This window comes from Sceloporus undulatus, chromosome 6 (genome assembly GCF_019175285.1).
Source record: "Sceloporus undulatus isolate JIND9_A2432 ecotype Alabama chromosome 6, SceUnd_v1.1, whole genome shotgun sequence".
NCBI classification, from domain to species: domain Eukaryota; kingdom Metazoa; phylum Chordata; class Lepidosauria; order Squamata; family Phrynosomatidae; genus Sceloporus; species Sceloporus undulatus.
Window position 1 is genome coordinate 38,464,855 of NC_056527.1, and position 19,014 is coordinate 38,483,868.

At 39.6% G+C, this 19,014-nt stretch overlaps 1 protein-coding gene across 1 annotated transcript in view; it reads left to right on the forward strand.

Annotated features, from left to right (window-relative positions):
- Positions 1-19,014, forward strand: part of HDAC9 (histone deacetylase 9) — a 553,634-nt gene that overhangs the window by 300,784 nt on the left and 233,836 nt on the right. Inside the window, exon 12 of the mRNA XM_042472073.1 lies at positions 4,744-5,013. Within this exon, the coding sequence (XP_042328007.1) occupies positions 4,744-5,013 (270 nt within the window). The remainder of the gene's footprint in view (positions 1-4,743; positions 5,014-19,014) is intronic.

A 19,014-nucleotide genomic window follows, 5' to 3' on the forward strand; every position in this document is an offset into this window, starting at 1 on the left:
TCAGAAGAGTTCAAGTAAAGAACTGACAGTAAAACAATGAGGAGCAGTTATAAACTCCTGTTGGCAATGGATCCCTAGGAACCTTGCAGTCATGTGAGCCACCCAGGCTCATCAACAACTTATCTCAAGTCTGGAGTCATGCCTTGGTATATAGCTTAAGAATCTACATTTGTTTTTCACAGTTGAAGTGGAGCAGGGCAGAAAGGATAGTGACCCTAGGAAGCAGTCCAACAGACATTGCTGAAATCTGTTTTGTCACATCAGATAGATAGATAGATAGATAGATAGAGACTATGTTTAACCCACTTTGGTGTAGCCCATCATAGTTTGAAAACTATAACAGGAATTCTCCTTCACTATTCTCTCTGCTCTGTCCTCTTCCATTCCATTACAGTGTTAGAGACTCATGGATCAGACTTTTTGCTTTTTCACAGTTCCGTCTCAAACCATCCAGCTTTCTGTTGCAGCCTCACAGCCTTGTTCCACCCAAGTTCTTCTTAGGTCCAATTCTTTTTCCCTGTGCAAACCTGACTATCGATTTGCCAAGAAAGAAACTCTATACCCTTTCACCCTCATGTCTCAGAGCCTATTTTTGATATGTCTCCTGAACTTTTTCTGTTGTGCTTCCACAAAGTCTTCCATTTTCACAGTTCTTTATGACTATTATAAGACAAATAAATGCAGCCTCAATTCCACCCCCCCACCCCCCACAAAAAACACATTAAAAAAATTATCCAGTTGTATTTTCCATCTCTGCCATATGTGTTTTCTGATCTGGAGCTGGAAACATCTTGAGGGAAGTGCTTGGCAAGGAAGTATTTAGTTACATTTGGTGAAGTCCAAATATTGTTGTTTTTACATTCAATTTAGGACACATTAATTGGTCTGCCATCTGAAATTCAGTGACCACTGCCACATAGCAACATGTCACATTTATGAATAATGGCTTTTCATGCCAACTTCAGGGGTGTGTTTTATAATGCACATGTATTTCTGCGTGTGGGGGTGGGGAGACCCTTGGGATTAATCTAGTGTGTTAATGCTAAAGTTGCTATTAAAGTGCTTTTCATGTGAACTACCTTAGATGTCACACGAGGGTTGCAACATCTGCCTTATCAGCTCTGCAAGAATAGCGCAATAATGCATCACAAAAAAGAAAGAGCTCCTCACTTTGAACTTGAAAGCATGCAGAAGGAGTACAGTGAGGAAATAAATATGTTTCCTAACTGGGCTGGGGTCTGGATCTCATTCTCTCTTGGATTCTCTTGAAGGGTAACCCACCTGATGCCGAGCAACTGGCATATGGAATGTTTTACAGATGGCCCAGCATCAGTGACTCATGTAGCTGTAGATGATTATCTGTCACACAGATGTTTCAGCTTGTATTTTTCAGCTAGCTAGTCAGCAGCCAGCCATTCCTGGTGGCTCAGGAACAGATGTTCCAAACATCAGAATATCTTATCCATTCTGGAGATAGGTAGTTAGTTTCTTTGCCAACTAAGTCATCTTTATCAATTTTGGAAGCAACTGGAGAATCTTTGGGTGTGCAGACAGAGGAGTGTTGTTTAGATTTTTTTCTATCAAGTCACCTCATTATGATCAATACAGGAGTTATTTCTATCCCCAATTCTTTCCAAAAATAAAGCTGCTATTCCAGCATACCTCAGGTAACAAAGAATCTGGCACCCAGCCCAGCTCCCCCTTTTCTTCTCTTCTGTCTAGCTGGAAGTTTTTTTGTTTATTTGTTTTTGCAACAATGGTATTGAGAAGATGGGGAAGGATGGCTAGAGACTGACAGACTCACAGTGTTGACCCGTAGCAGAAACTACAATGAAGTTTGACCTTCATTGCGACTCTACTATAGGTGATCTTACTGTAGCTGTATGTACTTATCTACAACAGACAAGTTAAACGGCTGCTACCAGAATCACTTACTGATCATGTGTGAAGAACAAAACACAAAGAAAATAGCAAAGCAGATTAGCCTGTTTCACCAGCTATCCTGGCATATTGAAAAACCAAAGATCTGTACATTTCACCATCAAAATGGAAATCATAAGAGAAGTGGAGATATTGGCATGGAAAAAAATCATCCAGGGTTTCATTTTGGAAGAAGCTTTCTAGTGGTCTGTACAAGATTGAAAATGTTTTGTTTAGTCAGGCAAGTTTTACCTGATTTGTTATTTCATTTCATATATGCATAATATTAGTTTCAAATAAAAATTTTGCTGAGACATATTGAACTGCTCTTTATTATTGTAGTGTAGGAAGCTTTCTCTCTTCTTTCCATGTTGTTTCTACCTCTAGTACCAAAGTTTCTGTTAAAGATGTAAAGCCCAGGAACGTATCTGTTTCATTAATAGCAATAGCAAGTACATTTCTATACCACTTATCAGTGCACTTAAGCACTCCCTAAGCAGTTTACAATGTGTCAGGTAATTGCCCCAACAAACTGGATACTACTCAGTTTACCGACCTATGGAAGGATGCCAGGCTGAGTATTGAACTCACAACCTTGTGGTTTGTGAATGAGTGGCTGCAGTACAGGCATTTAACCACTGCACCACAGAGGTATCCTGATATTTTGAATGATTATCATACCTAGGGATGTATCCACACTGCAGAATTAAAGCAGTTTGACACCTCTTTAACTGCCATGACTCCGTCCTACAGACTCCTGGGATTTGTAGTTTGGTGAGGCACTAGAACTCTCTGACAGGCCAGGTTGAATAACTCCCATGATTATGTAGGACAGAGGCAGTTCAAGTGATGTCAAACTGCTTTAATGCTGCATTGTGGCTACACCCTTGGTGCAATTTCACCAAAGCAATAAAGTGAAGAATCCCTGGATGTAAAATATTCACAGGCCAATTGTGAGATAGTGATAGGTTGGTGCAGAAGCACCTTTCTTTCTTTCTTTCTTTCTTTCTTTCTTTTTGATAATGTGATCTGTTGGAAAAAGCTGAGAAGCCTGGGCTGACCCTCAAAAGGAAATTCTTAGGCCACGTAATAATAATAACATACCAAGCAGAAGAAACCAGTGATGACAGTAGTTGCAGTAATCTGATGGGGAAATGGATGTCTGGCATTGAATCTTTCCTCTTCTCTTTATTACTGATGCCACATTGTGAAAGCAGCAAAAAGCAAGCAAGCAAGAAAGGAAAGGCTGATTTTGAGATGTTGGAGAAAATTCAGAGAACAAACAGGGCTACACCAAGCACTTTTTTCCAGATGAGAAAAGACAGTATGTCAACTTACCCACTCCCAGCAACAAAGACATCAATGTGCATATAACCCTAGGCTATATGCACTTTAGCAAACCTAAAGTACATGTGCCAGAGATGGCATGCAAAACCATTTTTGATGGCACACACACAGGGCAAGGAAGAGGAGGAGCAGGCATGTGCCTATTCCTCCTCTTCTCTGCCATCCTTGGCCTTCAGCTGTCTCTGGAGAGGCAATTGAAGGCCCGGGAACATGGAGGGAAGATACATCCCATCTCCCCAGAAGTCCCCCCCACAGTACCGGATGACACCCGGTGCGGGAACACCTTTGAATTTGGGCACTCGCTCTCTAAAAGGTTTGCCATCACTGCCCTAGGCCAATCATGTCATGTGGGTTTGTTGATCTGGTACAATTTCACACACTGGTATGCAACGTCTAAGAAAAGTGGTCACTAATTTCATGCTGCTACTAGGACCTGCTATGAACTTGCCATGCTACACCACTAAAATGTAATAGAAAATTGAAAACACCCAGTAAAACAACAGGGATTTTTCTTTCAATTAGACTTTTCTGGTTTGGCATCAAATTTCATTTGTAAAATTTTGAGGGGAGCCCCTGAGGATGTAAACTGCTTTTCTGGGGCTGCATGTCCCCATTTGCCATAGCTGATATTTCATTTTGAAGAACAACCATATATATATATATATATATATATATATATATATATATGGAGATGCTTAGTTGGTAGGCAGGATATGTTTGTACTGCTTCACATTTGATGTATACAATTTTCAACACCCTTAGTAGTTCCTGTAAGAATCCTGACTTGATTAGTAGAGGAAGTTCTCCAGTCTCTCTCTGTTTGGTCTCTAGGAGGTGGCCAAAGTGTTGGCCACAAGTTGCATGCAGCCACCACAGGGACCCCTAGGGATCAAACACTTTTTGCAATAGAAGGGTATTTCTATCACATTTGAAGATCCCTTGGCACCCTGGGGTTTTAAAAAAGAAGACCCCCCCCAAAAAAAAATTGCTTTGCCTTCAATGACCCCTAAGGGCTATGCAGGACATTTCTACAATGTTTTGGGAGGGGGCAGGACAGTTTATGCTTAGGTGAGGGATTTTTAAAAACCAGGAATGTCTACTGCCTCACTTGGTCTAAAATGGCCCCGGAAAGCTCAAAAACTTGGGAAGTGTGTCTCTTGTGTCTCCAGAGGGCATGAGAGGACCTTTTATTGGGGAGGGAGGAAGTATAGCCCTCCAGCATCATGAGAGGGGGACTAATGCACCCCTTTAGACTTCCACAGCCCCACCTCTGCTCTAAGCAGTAATGCTAACTGCTGATACTTCTTATTCTTCTGCAACTTCTTATTTAAAAAAGAAATATCAGTTGCAGATCCTGTCAATAAGCATTCATCTTTATTTAAAAAAAAACAAGAAAAAGAAGATGCTCTTTCAATTTATTTTTTTAAAAAAAAACTTTATCAGCTCCATTCAGTCCACCAACTTTCTCTGTTTCAGATGCTTTCTAAATCGATTGAACAGTTAAAACAACCAGGCAGCTTAGAAGAAGCTGAAGAAGAACTTCATGGAGAACATTTTATGGTGGAAGAAAGAGCTCTGTCTGTTGGTAGCAGCACAAAGGATGACAGCACAAGTACCCCTTTGGATGACAGACTGGGACAGCCTTTGGTGGCTGTGAAGGTGAAAGAGGAACCACGGGACAGTGATGATGATGATATACAAACTCAACAAATGGAATCTGGGGAGAAAACAGCTTTTATGCAACAGGTAATAGGCAAAGATTTAGCTCCAGGCTTCGTAATTAAAGTGATTATCTGAGTACTGTCATAGTAAGCATTTTTGAATCCTTGATGAACAAAATGTTGTTTTTTTTCCATCCGCAGAGTTCAAATGAATTGCGTGTTTTTAGCATTCAGCGAATCTAACAACGGCAGATGTGTTCACACCTTAAGCAATAGTGCGAAAGTGCTTGTTAAATCGAGGAACACTTGTTGCTGTGTAAGCCTTTGGGTTATTAATAGAATTCGTATTAGCTCTGATGGATTCTACCACATTAGTTCTAGTGAAATGGAACTCACTGTTGTATGATTAACTTATGGAGTTATTGCTGATCAGACCTGAAAACTGCTCTTTCTCCATTTCTAAACGTCTTCAACATCTCTCTATGTATACTTTCATCAATTTGTATATAATGTACTATACTGTAGTCCTAAACACTGTTAAAAAGAAGGGAGTTCTCCTCTCCCTTATTAGGTACTGCCCCAAATATCAGTGATCCGAGCTTTGTATATAGAATAAACTCTGGAGGAAAACAAAGTGGAAGGCAGATGAAGACATGTAGAATGCACTTTCCAATGTTTTTTTTTTCCTTTTTGCATTCATTAATTTTGTGCCCCATCTTCTTTTATCACTATCTGTATCTGTTTCATTTGAGGATATTTGTCATGTGTAACATTGTATGCCAGCTACATGCATGATATGCCTATATTTGTATCAGGATGGTGGTGGCAAGGAGGTAAATTATTAATATGAGTTGCTCTTTTATCATTCAGTAATTTATTCAATAAAAACTAAATTACATGACAGCACACCACCTAGTACATAGGTTCACACACTCACTGTGACAATCATAGTAGAGAATCACATTTGTCAATCTTTCCAATACCCATCTTGGGGCCAAAAGTTTCCAGAACAGTCTTCTTTCCTAATTTAGGCAATAAAAACTATTCATCCAAGAATACCCATCAAACCTACTGAAACTTTTCTGGAATAATTATACTCTTAGGCTGCATCCACACTGCAGAAACAATCTGGCTTGTGACTTAATAATAATAATAATAATAATAATAATAATAGTAATATGAAGTCAAAAGCTTTCATGGCCGCATCCATAGTTTTTTGTGGGTTTTTCCCTCTGTGGCTGCTTGGAAAGGAGTTGAGTGGGTACATACATACACACACACACACACACACACACACACACACACACACACACACACTACATGAACCTGGGAAGGCAGGAGTGATTGTTCTCCAGGCAAGCATTCTCTGAAGATGCCAGCCACAGATGCTGGCAAAACATCAGGAATAAACTCTTCTAGAATATGGCCACATAGCGTGAAAAACCCACAAAAGACTAATAATAGTAATAATTTATTTGCATCCCACCTTTCCCACAGGATCGAGATGGTTACAGCAGCTATAAAATACATACAGTGTAAAAATAAATCCCATTATCCTCTCCCTGCTAAACAACATCATAATAATTCTTACATAACAACAATAAAATCAATAAAATACTATTTGCATCATTAAGACAATCAGAGACAGGGAGACGGGTATCATGGGGTATTCTGTATGATGGTCTGTATCAATGGGTGACCAAGTAGATTACTTAGGCCCAGTACAGACCACCACTTTGGGTGGCCTGGGGCTGAAATTAGGGCTCAGCACCATTTTGGGTGTGCGCCAATGGCATGCCTTGTGCACCACATCCAAATGCCGCAGCGCACAAGAGATGTCACCACGCCGCTCCAGGGTGCTAATGGCGCCTTGGCAGTGGTGCAGAAAGAAGCTGCGGATTATTGCCGTGCCCGTGTGGTTGCGGTGGCAATGATCTGGAGCCCCTGTACAGCCCCTTAGATTAGTAACTGCCATGGCCCAATGCTAGGGAATCCTGGGATTTGTAGTTTGTTGAGGCACCAGAGCTGTCTGACAGAGAAGGCTAAATATCTCACCAAACTACAGTTCATAGAATTCCATAGCACTGAGCCATAGCCATTCAAGTGGTGTCAGACTGGATTATTTCTACAGTGTGGATGCAGCCTAAGTGTGTTTATCCAGAATCTTATCAAATGTAAATCTCACAGTGTGATAGACGTGCAGATTTTCCAAGTCCTGTGGAATATCCAGGTCTGGTGTCTCTTAGGACATTTGTCCAAGGATATGTAAAATCAAAGGCCAGGTTGGAATATTGTTTTCAGTAACATTTATTTACTAAGACACACATGCAGTTGTCTGTAGTTGTGCCTCTTAAAGGATTATAGCTCTTTTAAATCCTATAAGATCAGAACAATTTGGTATGCAGTAGAAGCTGCTGTTTACTTAAGTCATTGCTGTGTCAGGTCCCTGCTGTTTTCCTGCAGAAAAGTAATTGTGTGAAGGTGGACAGGAAATGCCTTATGGAAACAGGAAGTCCAAGTGATTCATGCACTCGGAATGTAAGAGGGGGCAAAGGGAAACAGAGGATAGGGTTTTATTCTCTGTTTGCTAAAGGGCACTCGATGAATTGATTTATTGTCTAAGAAAATAACAAAGCAAGTAGGGAAATTGTTAAGGAAGCTTTCCAGTGAAACATTTCCTTTATATTCCCTTTTGATATGTTTACTTTGTTGTAGAGGTTTAATTTTGTTAACCTAAAAAATCACTGTATTAAGATCCTTTTAATATGGATAATCCCAAACTGACCTGTAATTCTTGTCAGGCTTTTTCCTATTACAAGATTTATATTTTTAAGATACTTTAAGGTGCAGTATGCATTTGAACTGAGAAAACCATTTTGCCAAACGGAAATGTTCTTTTATAAGTATATGGTGTTTACATTTTTATCTTACTTTCTGGAGTCCCTTATAAAATGTTACCATTTCTAAAAATATTTTATACTTCTCCCCCACCTCAGATATATTTTTAAAAACTCTAGCAAATCCTCAGACAGCAAATAATGTTTGTTCCACACTTAACCATCATGCTACACTTGTATTCCTTTGATGTAAGAAGATTCATTCATTCATGTATACCTAGAACATCTTCTATGATGGATGTAAACATTAACCTGGATCCAATGGCATTCTTCTGGTCCTTCTTCCAGAAGGATCACACTGCTTTATCCAGAATCATTGATTTTCCCCTCCTTTGTGCAATCTAAACACCTATTCTGGAAGGCTGGGAAACCTTCTGGAGACAATTCTTGTTGCCATGCTGGAATGCGATGGGAATAAGAGGGAAAGTCCAGATGCAACTTGCACTACATGTAGCAGTAAACCATTGGATGCCCTTATATATGTTATGACAACTGTGGCTTGTTGCTCTTTTACGTTACCTAGATTCACAGCAAAATAGGCTCATGAAAATTTTCACGTGGTGGTGTACGTGTGCTTTTTCTGCCTGAACACAAGACACACCAAGATAAGGATGTGAATGGGTGAAGAATCCCAAGCTTTACAGCAGTGTTATTCACACCTAGTGCTGCCCAAATGTTTTTGATCACAGCCAGCAACAGCCTCCAGGGTTCAGGCCATTGGTAAAGGATTGTGCAAATTGTGGCCCAGGGGTGGGGAAAATGCAGTCAGTGGGCTGTGTGAGGTCCCCATGGCCAAATTTGTTGTGTGTGTTTTTTTTTTAATGCAAAGCTTTTGGTCCTGTAATATGCCCAAGTGCCATCACCCAGGACAATTTCTCTAGGTATTAGTCCTGCAGATGAGACCCTTTCCTGTTAGGAGAAAGTCCTATCTTGGTCCTAAAATGGGTTGGACAGGTCCAAAAACAATGGAAAACCTGCTCGTGGAATGCATAGAAGTATCTGCGAGAGAGAGAAATGGGGGTAAGATGGGTCAGTGTGGCCTTTCAGGGTATCCTGTAGGTCGATGTACCCTCTCACGAATACCCAACAGTTCCCTAGACCTATTGTAATCCAAATCATCTGGAGGACACCAAGGTTGGGCAAAGATATTACCACAGCAGAATATTTTGACTTGCTCAGACTCATTGTGGGAACAGGGAACACTTCCTCAGTTTTTCCTGGTGTGTAAGCTACTACCCACCAGGTAAACAACATTCAGTGAAGTCATGTTAGCCACATGATCACAGAGTCGTCTATGACAATGCTGACTCTTTGGCTTAGTAACAGAGATGAACAGCACTCCCTACAGTCATACACGACAACATTGTCAAAGAGAAATACCTTTGCCTTTACCTTTAAGCTTCTACCCAACAGTAATTGTCATTCCACAATCTATGTGATAGTGTATACTGTTGATGAACTGAAGGCAGAGAAAGCTACCATTCTTAAATGAATGTAACACCTCTCTCTCTTTGCTGGAATTTTAAGTGCTCATGACAATGCAATGCAACGAATAAATAAATAAAGCTATATTTAAAAACACAATGACATTGTCACCTGAGATCACTTAAAATGTGGTTCATCTGATTCATTTGAAGATGGGTGGATACTGAGAGTGAGGTTTTGATGTAACTGCAAAGGCTATCCTTCCTTTCCCAAGTAAAGTCAGAAAACTGCTAGTTAGAACTAAGAAGCAGATATAGCAGGAGAACTACATTTCACATTGCATGTTTTCCTCCCATATAGTTTGAGTTGAACTTACTCTGACAGGGTAGGTTATTTTTTTTAAAGTTCATTTAATTTGGGCAGGAATCTGAATCCAAGAAAACTTTTGTATGATAATGTTTTGAAAACATGTGTAACTATAAATATATTTTTATAATGAAATTGAGGAGAGTTACCCCAACATAGCCGGTGGACTGCTATGTCACCCAACTTTTTAAAAAGAGAAATTACCTGGAACCAGTGGAAAGGAAAACTGGGTGTAAACAACCATATTTCTATTTGCTAATTGTCACATTTTAAATTTACTGTATTTATTATAATTTACACCTTTGGTGAACTCTTGTTTTGTGTTGTAAATATATTGTTTGTATGTTCCCTGTTTTGCCTTCTGATACAAGTCTATATATTCTTTTCTCAAATAAAGTTTTTTTCTCAAAAGATTCCCTTTCACATACTTGGCTTTGTGTAAAGTCAATAATTCTAAGTCAGTGCTTTCTCTTTCATATAGGCAAACATGTTTGCTTATTACGTCTGAAGGAACAGATGTAGGACCATGCATTTTATTACCCCATTCTAAATTACACAGTCTATTTTGGGTGTGTTACTTGATCCTACTTCAATCATTAGCCTTGTACAAAAATGGACAGATTATCTGTGCATGCTCATTTTCTCCTCATTGCATTTGTCCTGAGCATGTGGATCAACCATTGCCCCCCCAAAAAAGCTGTGATGCAAGCAAACACCCACTTTTAAATTTCTTGTTATGCAAAAAACTATAACAAAACATCACATGGCTCCAAAAGTTTTGAACACTGAACATGGAAGCAGTTTGTTTCCACATGAAACGGTATAGAAGTTCTTAAGGTGATGCTGTGGATTGTAGACTTGGGGTACTTAAAAATAAGAAGTGACAGCACCAAAGTTTTACAGGTAATTCTAAGCAGAGTTGTATGAGGAATCCAATTTCACTTGAAGGGTCAACAGGCTTCTCTCAGTCCTGGACTGTTCACAAGACAGATGTGATTTGAATAGTTGATGGGTAGATACAGATATATCAATCAGTATGCACATTTGAAATGTGTATACAGAAAAAATGTGCACATTTCAAATACACCCCAAACACTGTCTTAGAAAATGGGGAGATGCTTTCAAGCAGTGTGTACAATTCAAAATATGCACCTTTTTTTTGGGGGGGGGGGAGAAATAAGCAAGGACAGACCATGCCCTTTTAATAGGCAAACAAAACCATATGGAACAGAACTTATTACAGAGTGTGGGAGGAAGGAGGAAAGATGTTTATGAATGTGGAATTTACTTTCAAGATTTCATGGTCAGAAACCTGTGGCATGTGGCATATACTCATCACCAAAGATGCCTTTACCTGAGACTCTTTCTAGAAATGTATGATCTAAGTCATACCTTTTTTGCTGAAAATTCTGGCTTTTATTTGGCAGCATACCAAATCAACCACCAAGAATGATATGACCCTTAAAAACATTTCATTTAGCTGGAATACTTTGTGACATTGTTGTGGCTTTCATATTTTGGGAATGCATTGTTGTGCTGAATTTTTCTCATTTGAGGATTTAAGAGAGATTATTTTTGTATCTGGCAGACATAATAGGTTCTGTCTTTAGATTTCCAGTCCATATTATATTAACATCAACTACTGTATTTTATTGATGCTCATTTCTGCAGAAAGGCAGTTAAATTATAGATGTCACCGCTATTGCTGCCATGGCTTTTTTGTCCTTCAACAAACTGTCCACCACTGATTAACATTATAGGCAGAGCAATGCATGTTATTAACTGGTAATACAATCATGAAGTATAATCATTCTAGACTAAAAGCCATTGTTTTCAGTGCAACCAAATTGTTCTTCCATCTTCCATTTCCACCTTCCACATCTGAAATCCTGGCTGCGCTGAATTAAGTGGAAAAGGCTCCAATGATTTCTGTGAAACTAAATGTCATTCAACATCATCAACTCCACCGTTGTCTGAAATCCTAGCTGCACTGAATTACAATGCAGAGTTCCACTGAGTGATTTCTGTGTACCTTCTTTTCACACACCATGTTAAACATTCATGGCTTAAATATTGAGTGCTACTTCCCCTGTTTTATCTTCACTGGCATTCCATATACAGAAAATTAATATTTTTCTGCCTTTTGGAACTGTCATATAAAGGCTTTTATCTCATTTGTGATATTACTCATATGTTGGTACTTTAAGTTAGCATTATTGTTTTGCATTATTTAATCCTAGAATTTCATCCTTACATCAGTCACAGTATATTAAGTTCCTATAGAGTACAACTTAATCTTCATCCTCCACAATAGTGATTTTTGCCACTCCTTCAAGTTTTTATCCTGCTTGAGCACTAGAGTAGAAGAACCAATGCAGTGCCATGGTTTGAATATTAAGTGTTTGACTATGATTCTGGGAGACCAGCATTCAAATACCAACTCAGACATGGAAACCACTGGGTGCCTTTGGCTAAATCACATTCTCGCAGCCCAAGAGGAGAGTAATGGCAAACATGATGTGAACAAATCTTGCTGAGAAAACATGTGATTGATTCACCTTTGGATTGACATAAATCAGAAATGACTTGAAGGCACAAGGCAGGAGCACCAACAAGCTACAGCTGACCCACTGAATCAATGAAGTGTATGCACAAGTTGATTTATCAAATTCTCATTGATTCAGTGAGTTTATTCTAGCTGGGATTAGCAAATGGATTTAGGCCTCAGTTTTTCTGAAACAGCTCCTACCTAATTTTTTGCCTTTTAAAAAGTTTCCTCTTTGGCTTTGCTCTCATTTGGATGGCATAATTTCAAACCATGGCCAAGATTCCAAAAAGTGTTCTCCTTGCGAGGTGGTGTCTGGAGTGGGAGAGGAAGGAGAGAACTACATTAGTAGCTTGAGCTTTATTGATTGTTTTTATGCCACACTTCACACTCTTGTGGAAAAGGCTATGTTTAGATTTAAAAAGTAGTTTGTTCAACCATGGGAACTGTTGCACTGGAAATGAAAATTCTTCTTCATGGTTTAGAAAGGGAGTGCCTTTGATTATATTTACCATTCTGTTTTGAGCTGAATGAAAAGTCTAAGTTTTAACAGTTTGCCCATGACTTCTTTGGGCATATCTAATGATAATTCCAACTCAAGTAGACCCAGTGAAATAAATCAGACCTATGTAACTGATTACCATTTGCTTTGTGTTTGAACACAACATTGGATTTAGCCTGGGGGTGGGAATCATGTGGTATTCCAACTGTTGTTGGATTATAACCCCCAGTATTCTTCACCATTTCCTGTGCTGGCTAGGGCTGCTGGGACTTGCAGTCCAACAACACCTGGAGGGCAACATGACTCCCACCCATTATTTAGCTCATTAAATTAAATACCTATAGTTCAATCCCTTGCAGCCTTCAAGACACAAAATAGCTTTCACCTTCTCTTTCTAGTACTATCATAAGAATTTAGATTTCTTTGTGCTAACAATTGATGGGCAAGCAACTGTGCCTATTCAACGGGATTCTAACTGGAGAGCAAAGGGATAATTTCATGCACCATGTTTCCCTCATCATCCTCCAAGTCCACCTATTAATGCGTTGAAGTTTATATATTTTCAAAAGAAGCAATCACAGATGTGGCAGCAAACACCAAGCTCCAACTGATGCTTAAAGATGCTCACATTTAAGTTTATTATCAGTTTCTTTAAAACGTTCAAGGCTGAGACTTCTCTCACATATTACATTTTTTTAGGTATATACCTGAGATGTGTCCTTGAAGTGAAATAATTAAAGAGGCTCAATTGTCTCTAGACACTACAAGTAGCCAATGGCAATACTGCTTTCTCCTAGTTTCACCATGTGAGTGCCAAAATGTATTTACATCATGAAACTGCAGCTCTTATGTTGGGTCCAGATGTACTCATGGTTAGGCTAAAGTTGTGAATAACCACCATATCTTATTGATTTTAGTGAGCCTACTCTGAGTACAGCTAAGTCCAGGTCCAGATGGTGGAAGCCAATGTCAGTACTCTGGATTTCAATCCAAACTTTAAAGAAGTTATCCAATATGCTGAATCTCTTGGATCCGTCAAAATTCAGAATGAATGGATTCAAAGTCCCAAGGATATCAGATCCACCAGCCTTACTGCCTCCAGATGTTGGACTGAAACTCCTGTAATCCCCCACCATTGGCTCTACTAGATAGGTTGTTGGGAGGTGGAGTCCATAACATCTGGAAGGACAAAGGTTTCAAACCTCTATCTCAAGTCAAATACTACTTTCCTACTTCAAGGTGTTCAAATTTCATGTATGTGGCATAGCACATAGCTAACTGAAGTTTAATTGATGTCAATGGGTCCATGCAAAAATATCACCAAAGTCTGAGTCCAATCTAATGTAGTTATTTATTTTTACAATACAGCTGGCATATTTCTATAGATGTGTGCATATGTTAACCAAATGATGTGAAAGTATTTAATAAATACTTTGCCAAAGAATTATTGGGCAAACAAAATATTGCAGTTAGCCAAGCAACATTTTCTTTCCAAAATATGTTCCTTTTTAAGTTAAACACATTTTATAATGATAGTGGAGGTTTCTCATATATGGGAAATTTTCTTACTACTAGACTCTTCTCATTCTACCACAGTGACAGTTAATGATGAGAAATTCTTTCTAAAGAAATATGCAATGTAGGCAAACATCACAATCAAAAATGATTTAATCTGGCATCCTCATACAGTGTGTGTATGTGCCTACAAATTGCCTGTCAATTTATGGCAACCCCGTGGATTTCATAGGGTTTTCTTAGGCAAGGAATACTCAGAAGTGGTTTTGCTAGTTCCTTTCTCTGAAATATAGGCTACAGCACCTGGTATCCATTGACAACCTCCTATCCAAAGCAGAGCTGATCTTGCTTAGATTCCAAGATCAGATGGGACCTGGTACCTTGAGGAGTATGTAGGCCTGCTCCCTCATATAAAGAGCTGCATGTTATTTACCAGCACACATTTGAGCTAATTCTTATATCATGCCAAGCAAAGTCACTGGTGATAAATGATTTTAGTCAGTTGCTGGCATTTCTATTGCAAATATCAGAAAACGCTAATAAATGTACTGCATAACTTGAAGCCAAAATATACAGCAAACATGAAGGCACATGGTACACCCCTCCTGAGACCTGGAGAAGAATGCAAATATAGAAATGTGTGACAGAACAATTTCCTAAGCATTCCACATCTCTGTGTAGAAACTCAACACATTGAGAAGAAGAGGACATTTTCTCCTTACATGCTAACTTTCCATAGCCAACCAGGAACATTTAAACTGGTGAAAATTTACACGTGAGATAGTAGAGTCCTGGGAAGGTTGCTTCATAAGCTAAAGACACCTGTGCAAGTGTCTCCATTAGACCACATTTAGGAAATATCAACTACTGTACTGAGAAATATCTGTTGTGCAGTATAAATAAGTTCATCATGAAGATGATACTCTGGCAACAAAGAAGCTAAACTAAAGTATCTTCATATTAAAAGCAAGGTTATAAAAAAAACCTCATTTTCTCATCCTTAAGGAGAAAATGCGCCTTGACATATTAAGACATCCTGCTAAGAAAATGATCAATTGCCCCCAAGGTTTTGTACTTCAAGCCTTTCTTTGCCTCCCCCCTCCCCCAAATAAATCATTTGTGCAAAACCACAACAACAACTTCATTCAAAACCTCTTCTCAGAATAGAATGGCTAGCATCCTGTTAGGTAGTGGCATTGTCAGAAACTGACTTACAATCATGTCAGTTGAACTGCACCATTGTGCAAAGTTTGTGTGCTCAGAAGAGGAGCAGAGCCACAGCTTGTTTTATGAAGCATAGCTACACTGTTGTAAAATTATGAATGATAGCCTCTGATGCAGGATCTCAGTCAGGATATTTTTCACAAAATGTTGTGTAAAAATACTGGCTGGCATCATTTATTGCAGTTATGGATTTGTAACCTAGAGGTATGGGCCCATGACTGCTCCATATTCATTATACTTATAGAATCACAATCAAGGTAGTAAATGCCTTCCCGAGTCTACTTTACCAGGCATCAGCCACACCAAGAGAAGGAGGTCTGTTCTGCTGAAGATGAAGGCATGAGTGGGTGACGTTTCTATGCGCTCCCACCAGGGAGCATGGCTGAGATTATCAGAAGCAGGACATCTATTGCAATTCCTTCTTATTACATTATTTAGTTTTGAAGGCACAACTAAATAGATGGTGTAGAATAGGGGCCGTGGTCTTTTCTGCACTCTCCCTCCCAATTTGTGAATCATTTTGCAAGAAGTATCAAAGTAGGGAGGGGGAACCATACAGATGGAAAAAACCACAAAACCTTGCTTAATGAGAATAAACCCCAAAAAGTGAGTCTGGCGGGTTATAGACCGCCGCTTTGAGGCAGTCTGCCACCGCCGCAGCTTGCTCCATGCGGGAGCCATAGCAGCCACACCGCGCGGCTCCCGCGCGGAGCAAAAAAGGAGCTCCAAAATGGAGCTCCTTCTTGCGGCACCTCTATGACGTCGCGAGGCGCCGCTGGCGCATTCGCGACGTCATAGGCGCCGCGACACGTTCGGAAGCTATGCGTCCGATACGTAAAGATGGCGCCGGCCGTGTGGAACGGCCGGCACCATATTGTATGGACAGAGTCCGTATTAGACCCAGGGGCGTCTAGAAGAGACGCCCCTTTTTTAAAATGGGACGTCCTGCGGACGTCCCAAGTGCCGGTGTGTAACCGGCCTATGTAAGAAGTGAAGTCTTTTAATCCCCAATTTAAAGTAATGATATATAGTATAAAAATATTTAAAACCCTGCATATGTGCTCTCTCACACTCCCTCTAATTGTTGACCAGTAGATCATTGGATTAAAAGGGGAATAAGACAAATGGACGTCAGGATTATCAATTAATGTAGTCATAATAGCACAGAAGAAATAGCAGGTGAGGGCTACTGTCTTCAGCTACTTGGCCAATGTGGAAAAATACAGCATTGGACTAGATACAGTTCAGGCCTGCTAGAGTTTTTCCAGTGGCATTGAAAGATAAAATGTTTGCATGGTGTTGTTTTTTTTCTATCTACACTTTTTTTGAATATATGTATGTAATGCACAATTTTGGCAGTAGTACAGAGGCTGCACTTCGATTCAGCCAGGAAGATCCTCAAACACATAAAGTTCAAGCCTTTGTAAACCTTATTAATTTCTGAGATCATTGTGGATTGCCAATCTCATAGCAAGCAAAGTAGCTGGGCATGACATTTGGACACCAATGGCAGGGAGTTAATGGAATTTTATTATTCTTACATTAACTTTTCTTTCTGCGAGCATCTTATATTTCTCAAATGATTACTCTTTTCCCAGCACTGATATAAGTATAAAAGATTTACTGTTACAGTTTGTGTGTGGCCAGGCAATGGCATATGGAAAACATGTTTCCTGCTATTTAATTTAATTACTCCAATCACGTGTCAGCCCCGGGCATGTCATGCTGGACCTGTGAGGCTCTTTGTCTGTCAAAGAGATGGACAATATCTTGGCTTTGTTTAGTTGCTCTGCAGGCTGCGAATAAAAAACATTGAAATGCTGACTGTTTGTTTAACCAAACTTTGCATTTTTTACCATTTGGCTTTGATTTCTTTTTGTTTTACAAAAGAAAGAAAGAAAGAGTTTTTTTGGCCTGGTTGAGCTGAAAGGGAAATGTTTGGATATAGGAAGATGAGCTGTCACATTTCTGAGGTTTCCAATATGAAAAATAATATCTGGTTAGAAATTAGCTTTGTTAGCAGAATTTAAAGACATGAAGCATGGTTTATTGCAGGTTTCTCTACTAGTGTGGGAAAGTGCCCCTATTATAATTGTTCAATCACAATGAACTTAGTTTTAAGTTTGCTTTTGGTGATTTGGCAGGCTTTTTCATTTTTGCCTTTATTTTTAGTGATAGAATAATAAAGAGGAAACTTGCAATAGGAATCACAAAGCAATGTTTAAAGTTGCTTCGTTTTGAATGAATTTATTGGTACATAGGAAGTGCCTTGAGAACCAGCATGGTGTAATGGTTTGAGTGTTGGACTAAGACTCTGGAGACCAGGGTTTGATTCCCAGATGGCCATGAAACCTACTAGGTGACCTTGGGCATGTCACATGCTCTCAGCCTCAGGGGCAGGCAATGGCAACCCTCCTCTGAACAAGCCTTACCAAGAAAACCCCATAATATGTTTGCCTTAAAGTCATCATAAGTTGGAAATGAAGTCACACAACAACAACAACAACAACAACAACAACAACAACAAGGAAGTGCATTATATGACAAGAATGCCTACGTTCATGTAACTCAGTATTTTCTCTCCCATTGACCCAGTGTGATACAGAAGGGGATGTTCAACTCTTCAGATGTTACTAGACTGCAACTCCAATCATACATCTTTGGGGAGTTGCAGCCCGACAACACCTGTGGTGTTGGCATTTTTGTTTGGAGAGTAAAGTGGGTAAGGAGCCCTGGTGGTTAAATGTCTGTGCTGCAGTCACTCACTCAAAGCCACAAGGTTGTGAGTTCTGTACAAGCCAGAGGCTCTGGGTTGACTCAGCCTGGCATCCTTCCATAGGTCACTAAAATGAGTACCCATCTTGTTGGGGGCAATTAGCTCACACTTTGTAAACCACTCAGTACATTGATAAGCGGTTTAGAAATGTACTTGGTATTGCTATTCCTATAAGTGCTGTGAGCTCATGTGTATAAGGCAGGTGTAGCTACTATGGAGGCTCAGAGTAAGGTGGGTAGAAAATGCATACTTTTTATTACTTCAGAAAATCTATTCAGGGATCAGATAGAAGAAAACAAAAGATTTGAGATTTGAATACAGAAGTCTCTAAATCTGGCTTCTGTGTGAGCAATTCTGTGACGGCATCAGTTATGGAGATATGTGCTGTCTACCTTTTTCTAATAGGGATGAAGGAAGTGACATCACAGAAAGGAGGAAAGAAGTAATGCCTAAGTGTAATAATCTGCACATTGATCCAGAAAAGAAAAGAAGAGAAACTTCCATGGGCTAGCTATCTCCCCCACACTTACACTAGTTCAGGTTACTTGGGATAACATTGGTGCTTTAATTTCCCACAATTTGCTTATTTCTAGGGGAACAGTATGAGAAAAGTGATTGGTGGAGCATGGTTGGATGTTCAAGCACATAAATGGCCAGAATGACGATAGATTAGTAGTAGTAATAGTAGTAGTAGTAGTGGAGCTGTTGGTGGAAAGGATAGAACTCCCTTCCACATGAATAAGCCCTGTCCCATTGTCTGGGCTAAATATGAATGAGCCATGAGTGGCCAAGCATGTAGCCCCTAAAGAATCTTCTCCAAGTCCTTAATCCTCAAG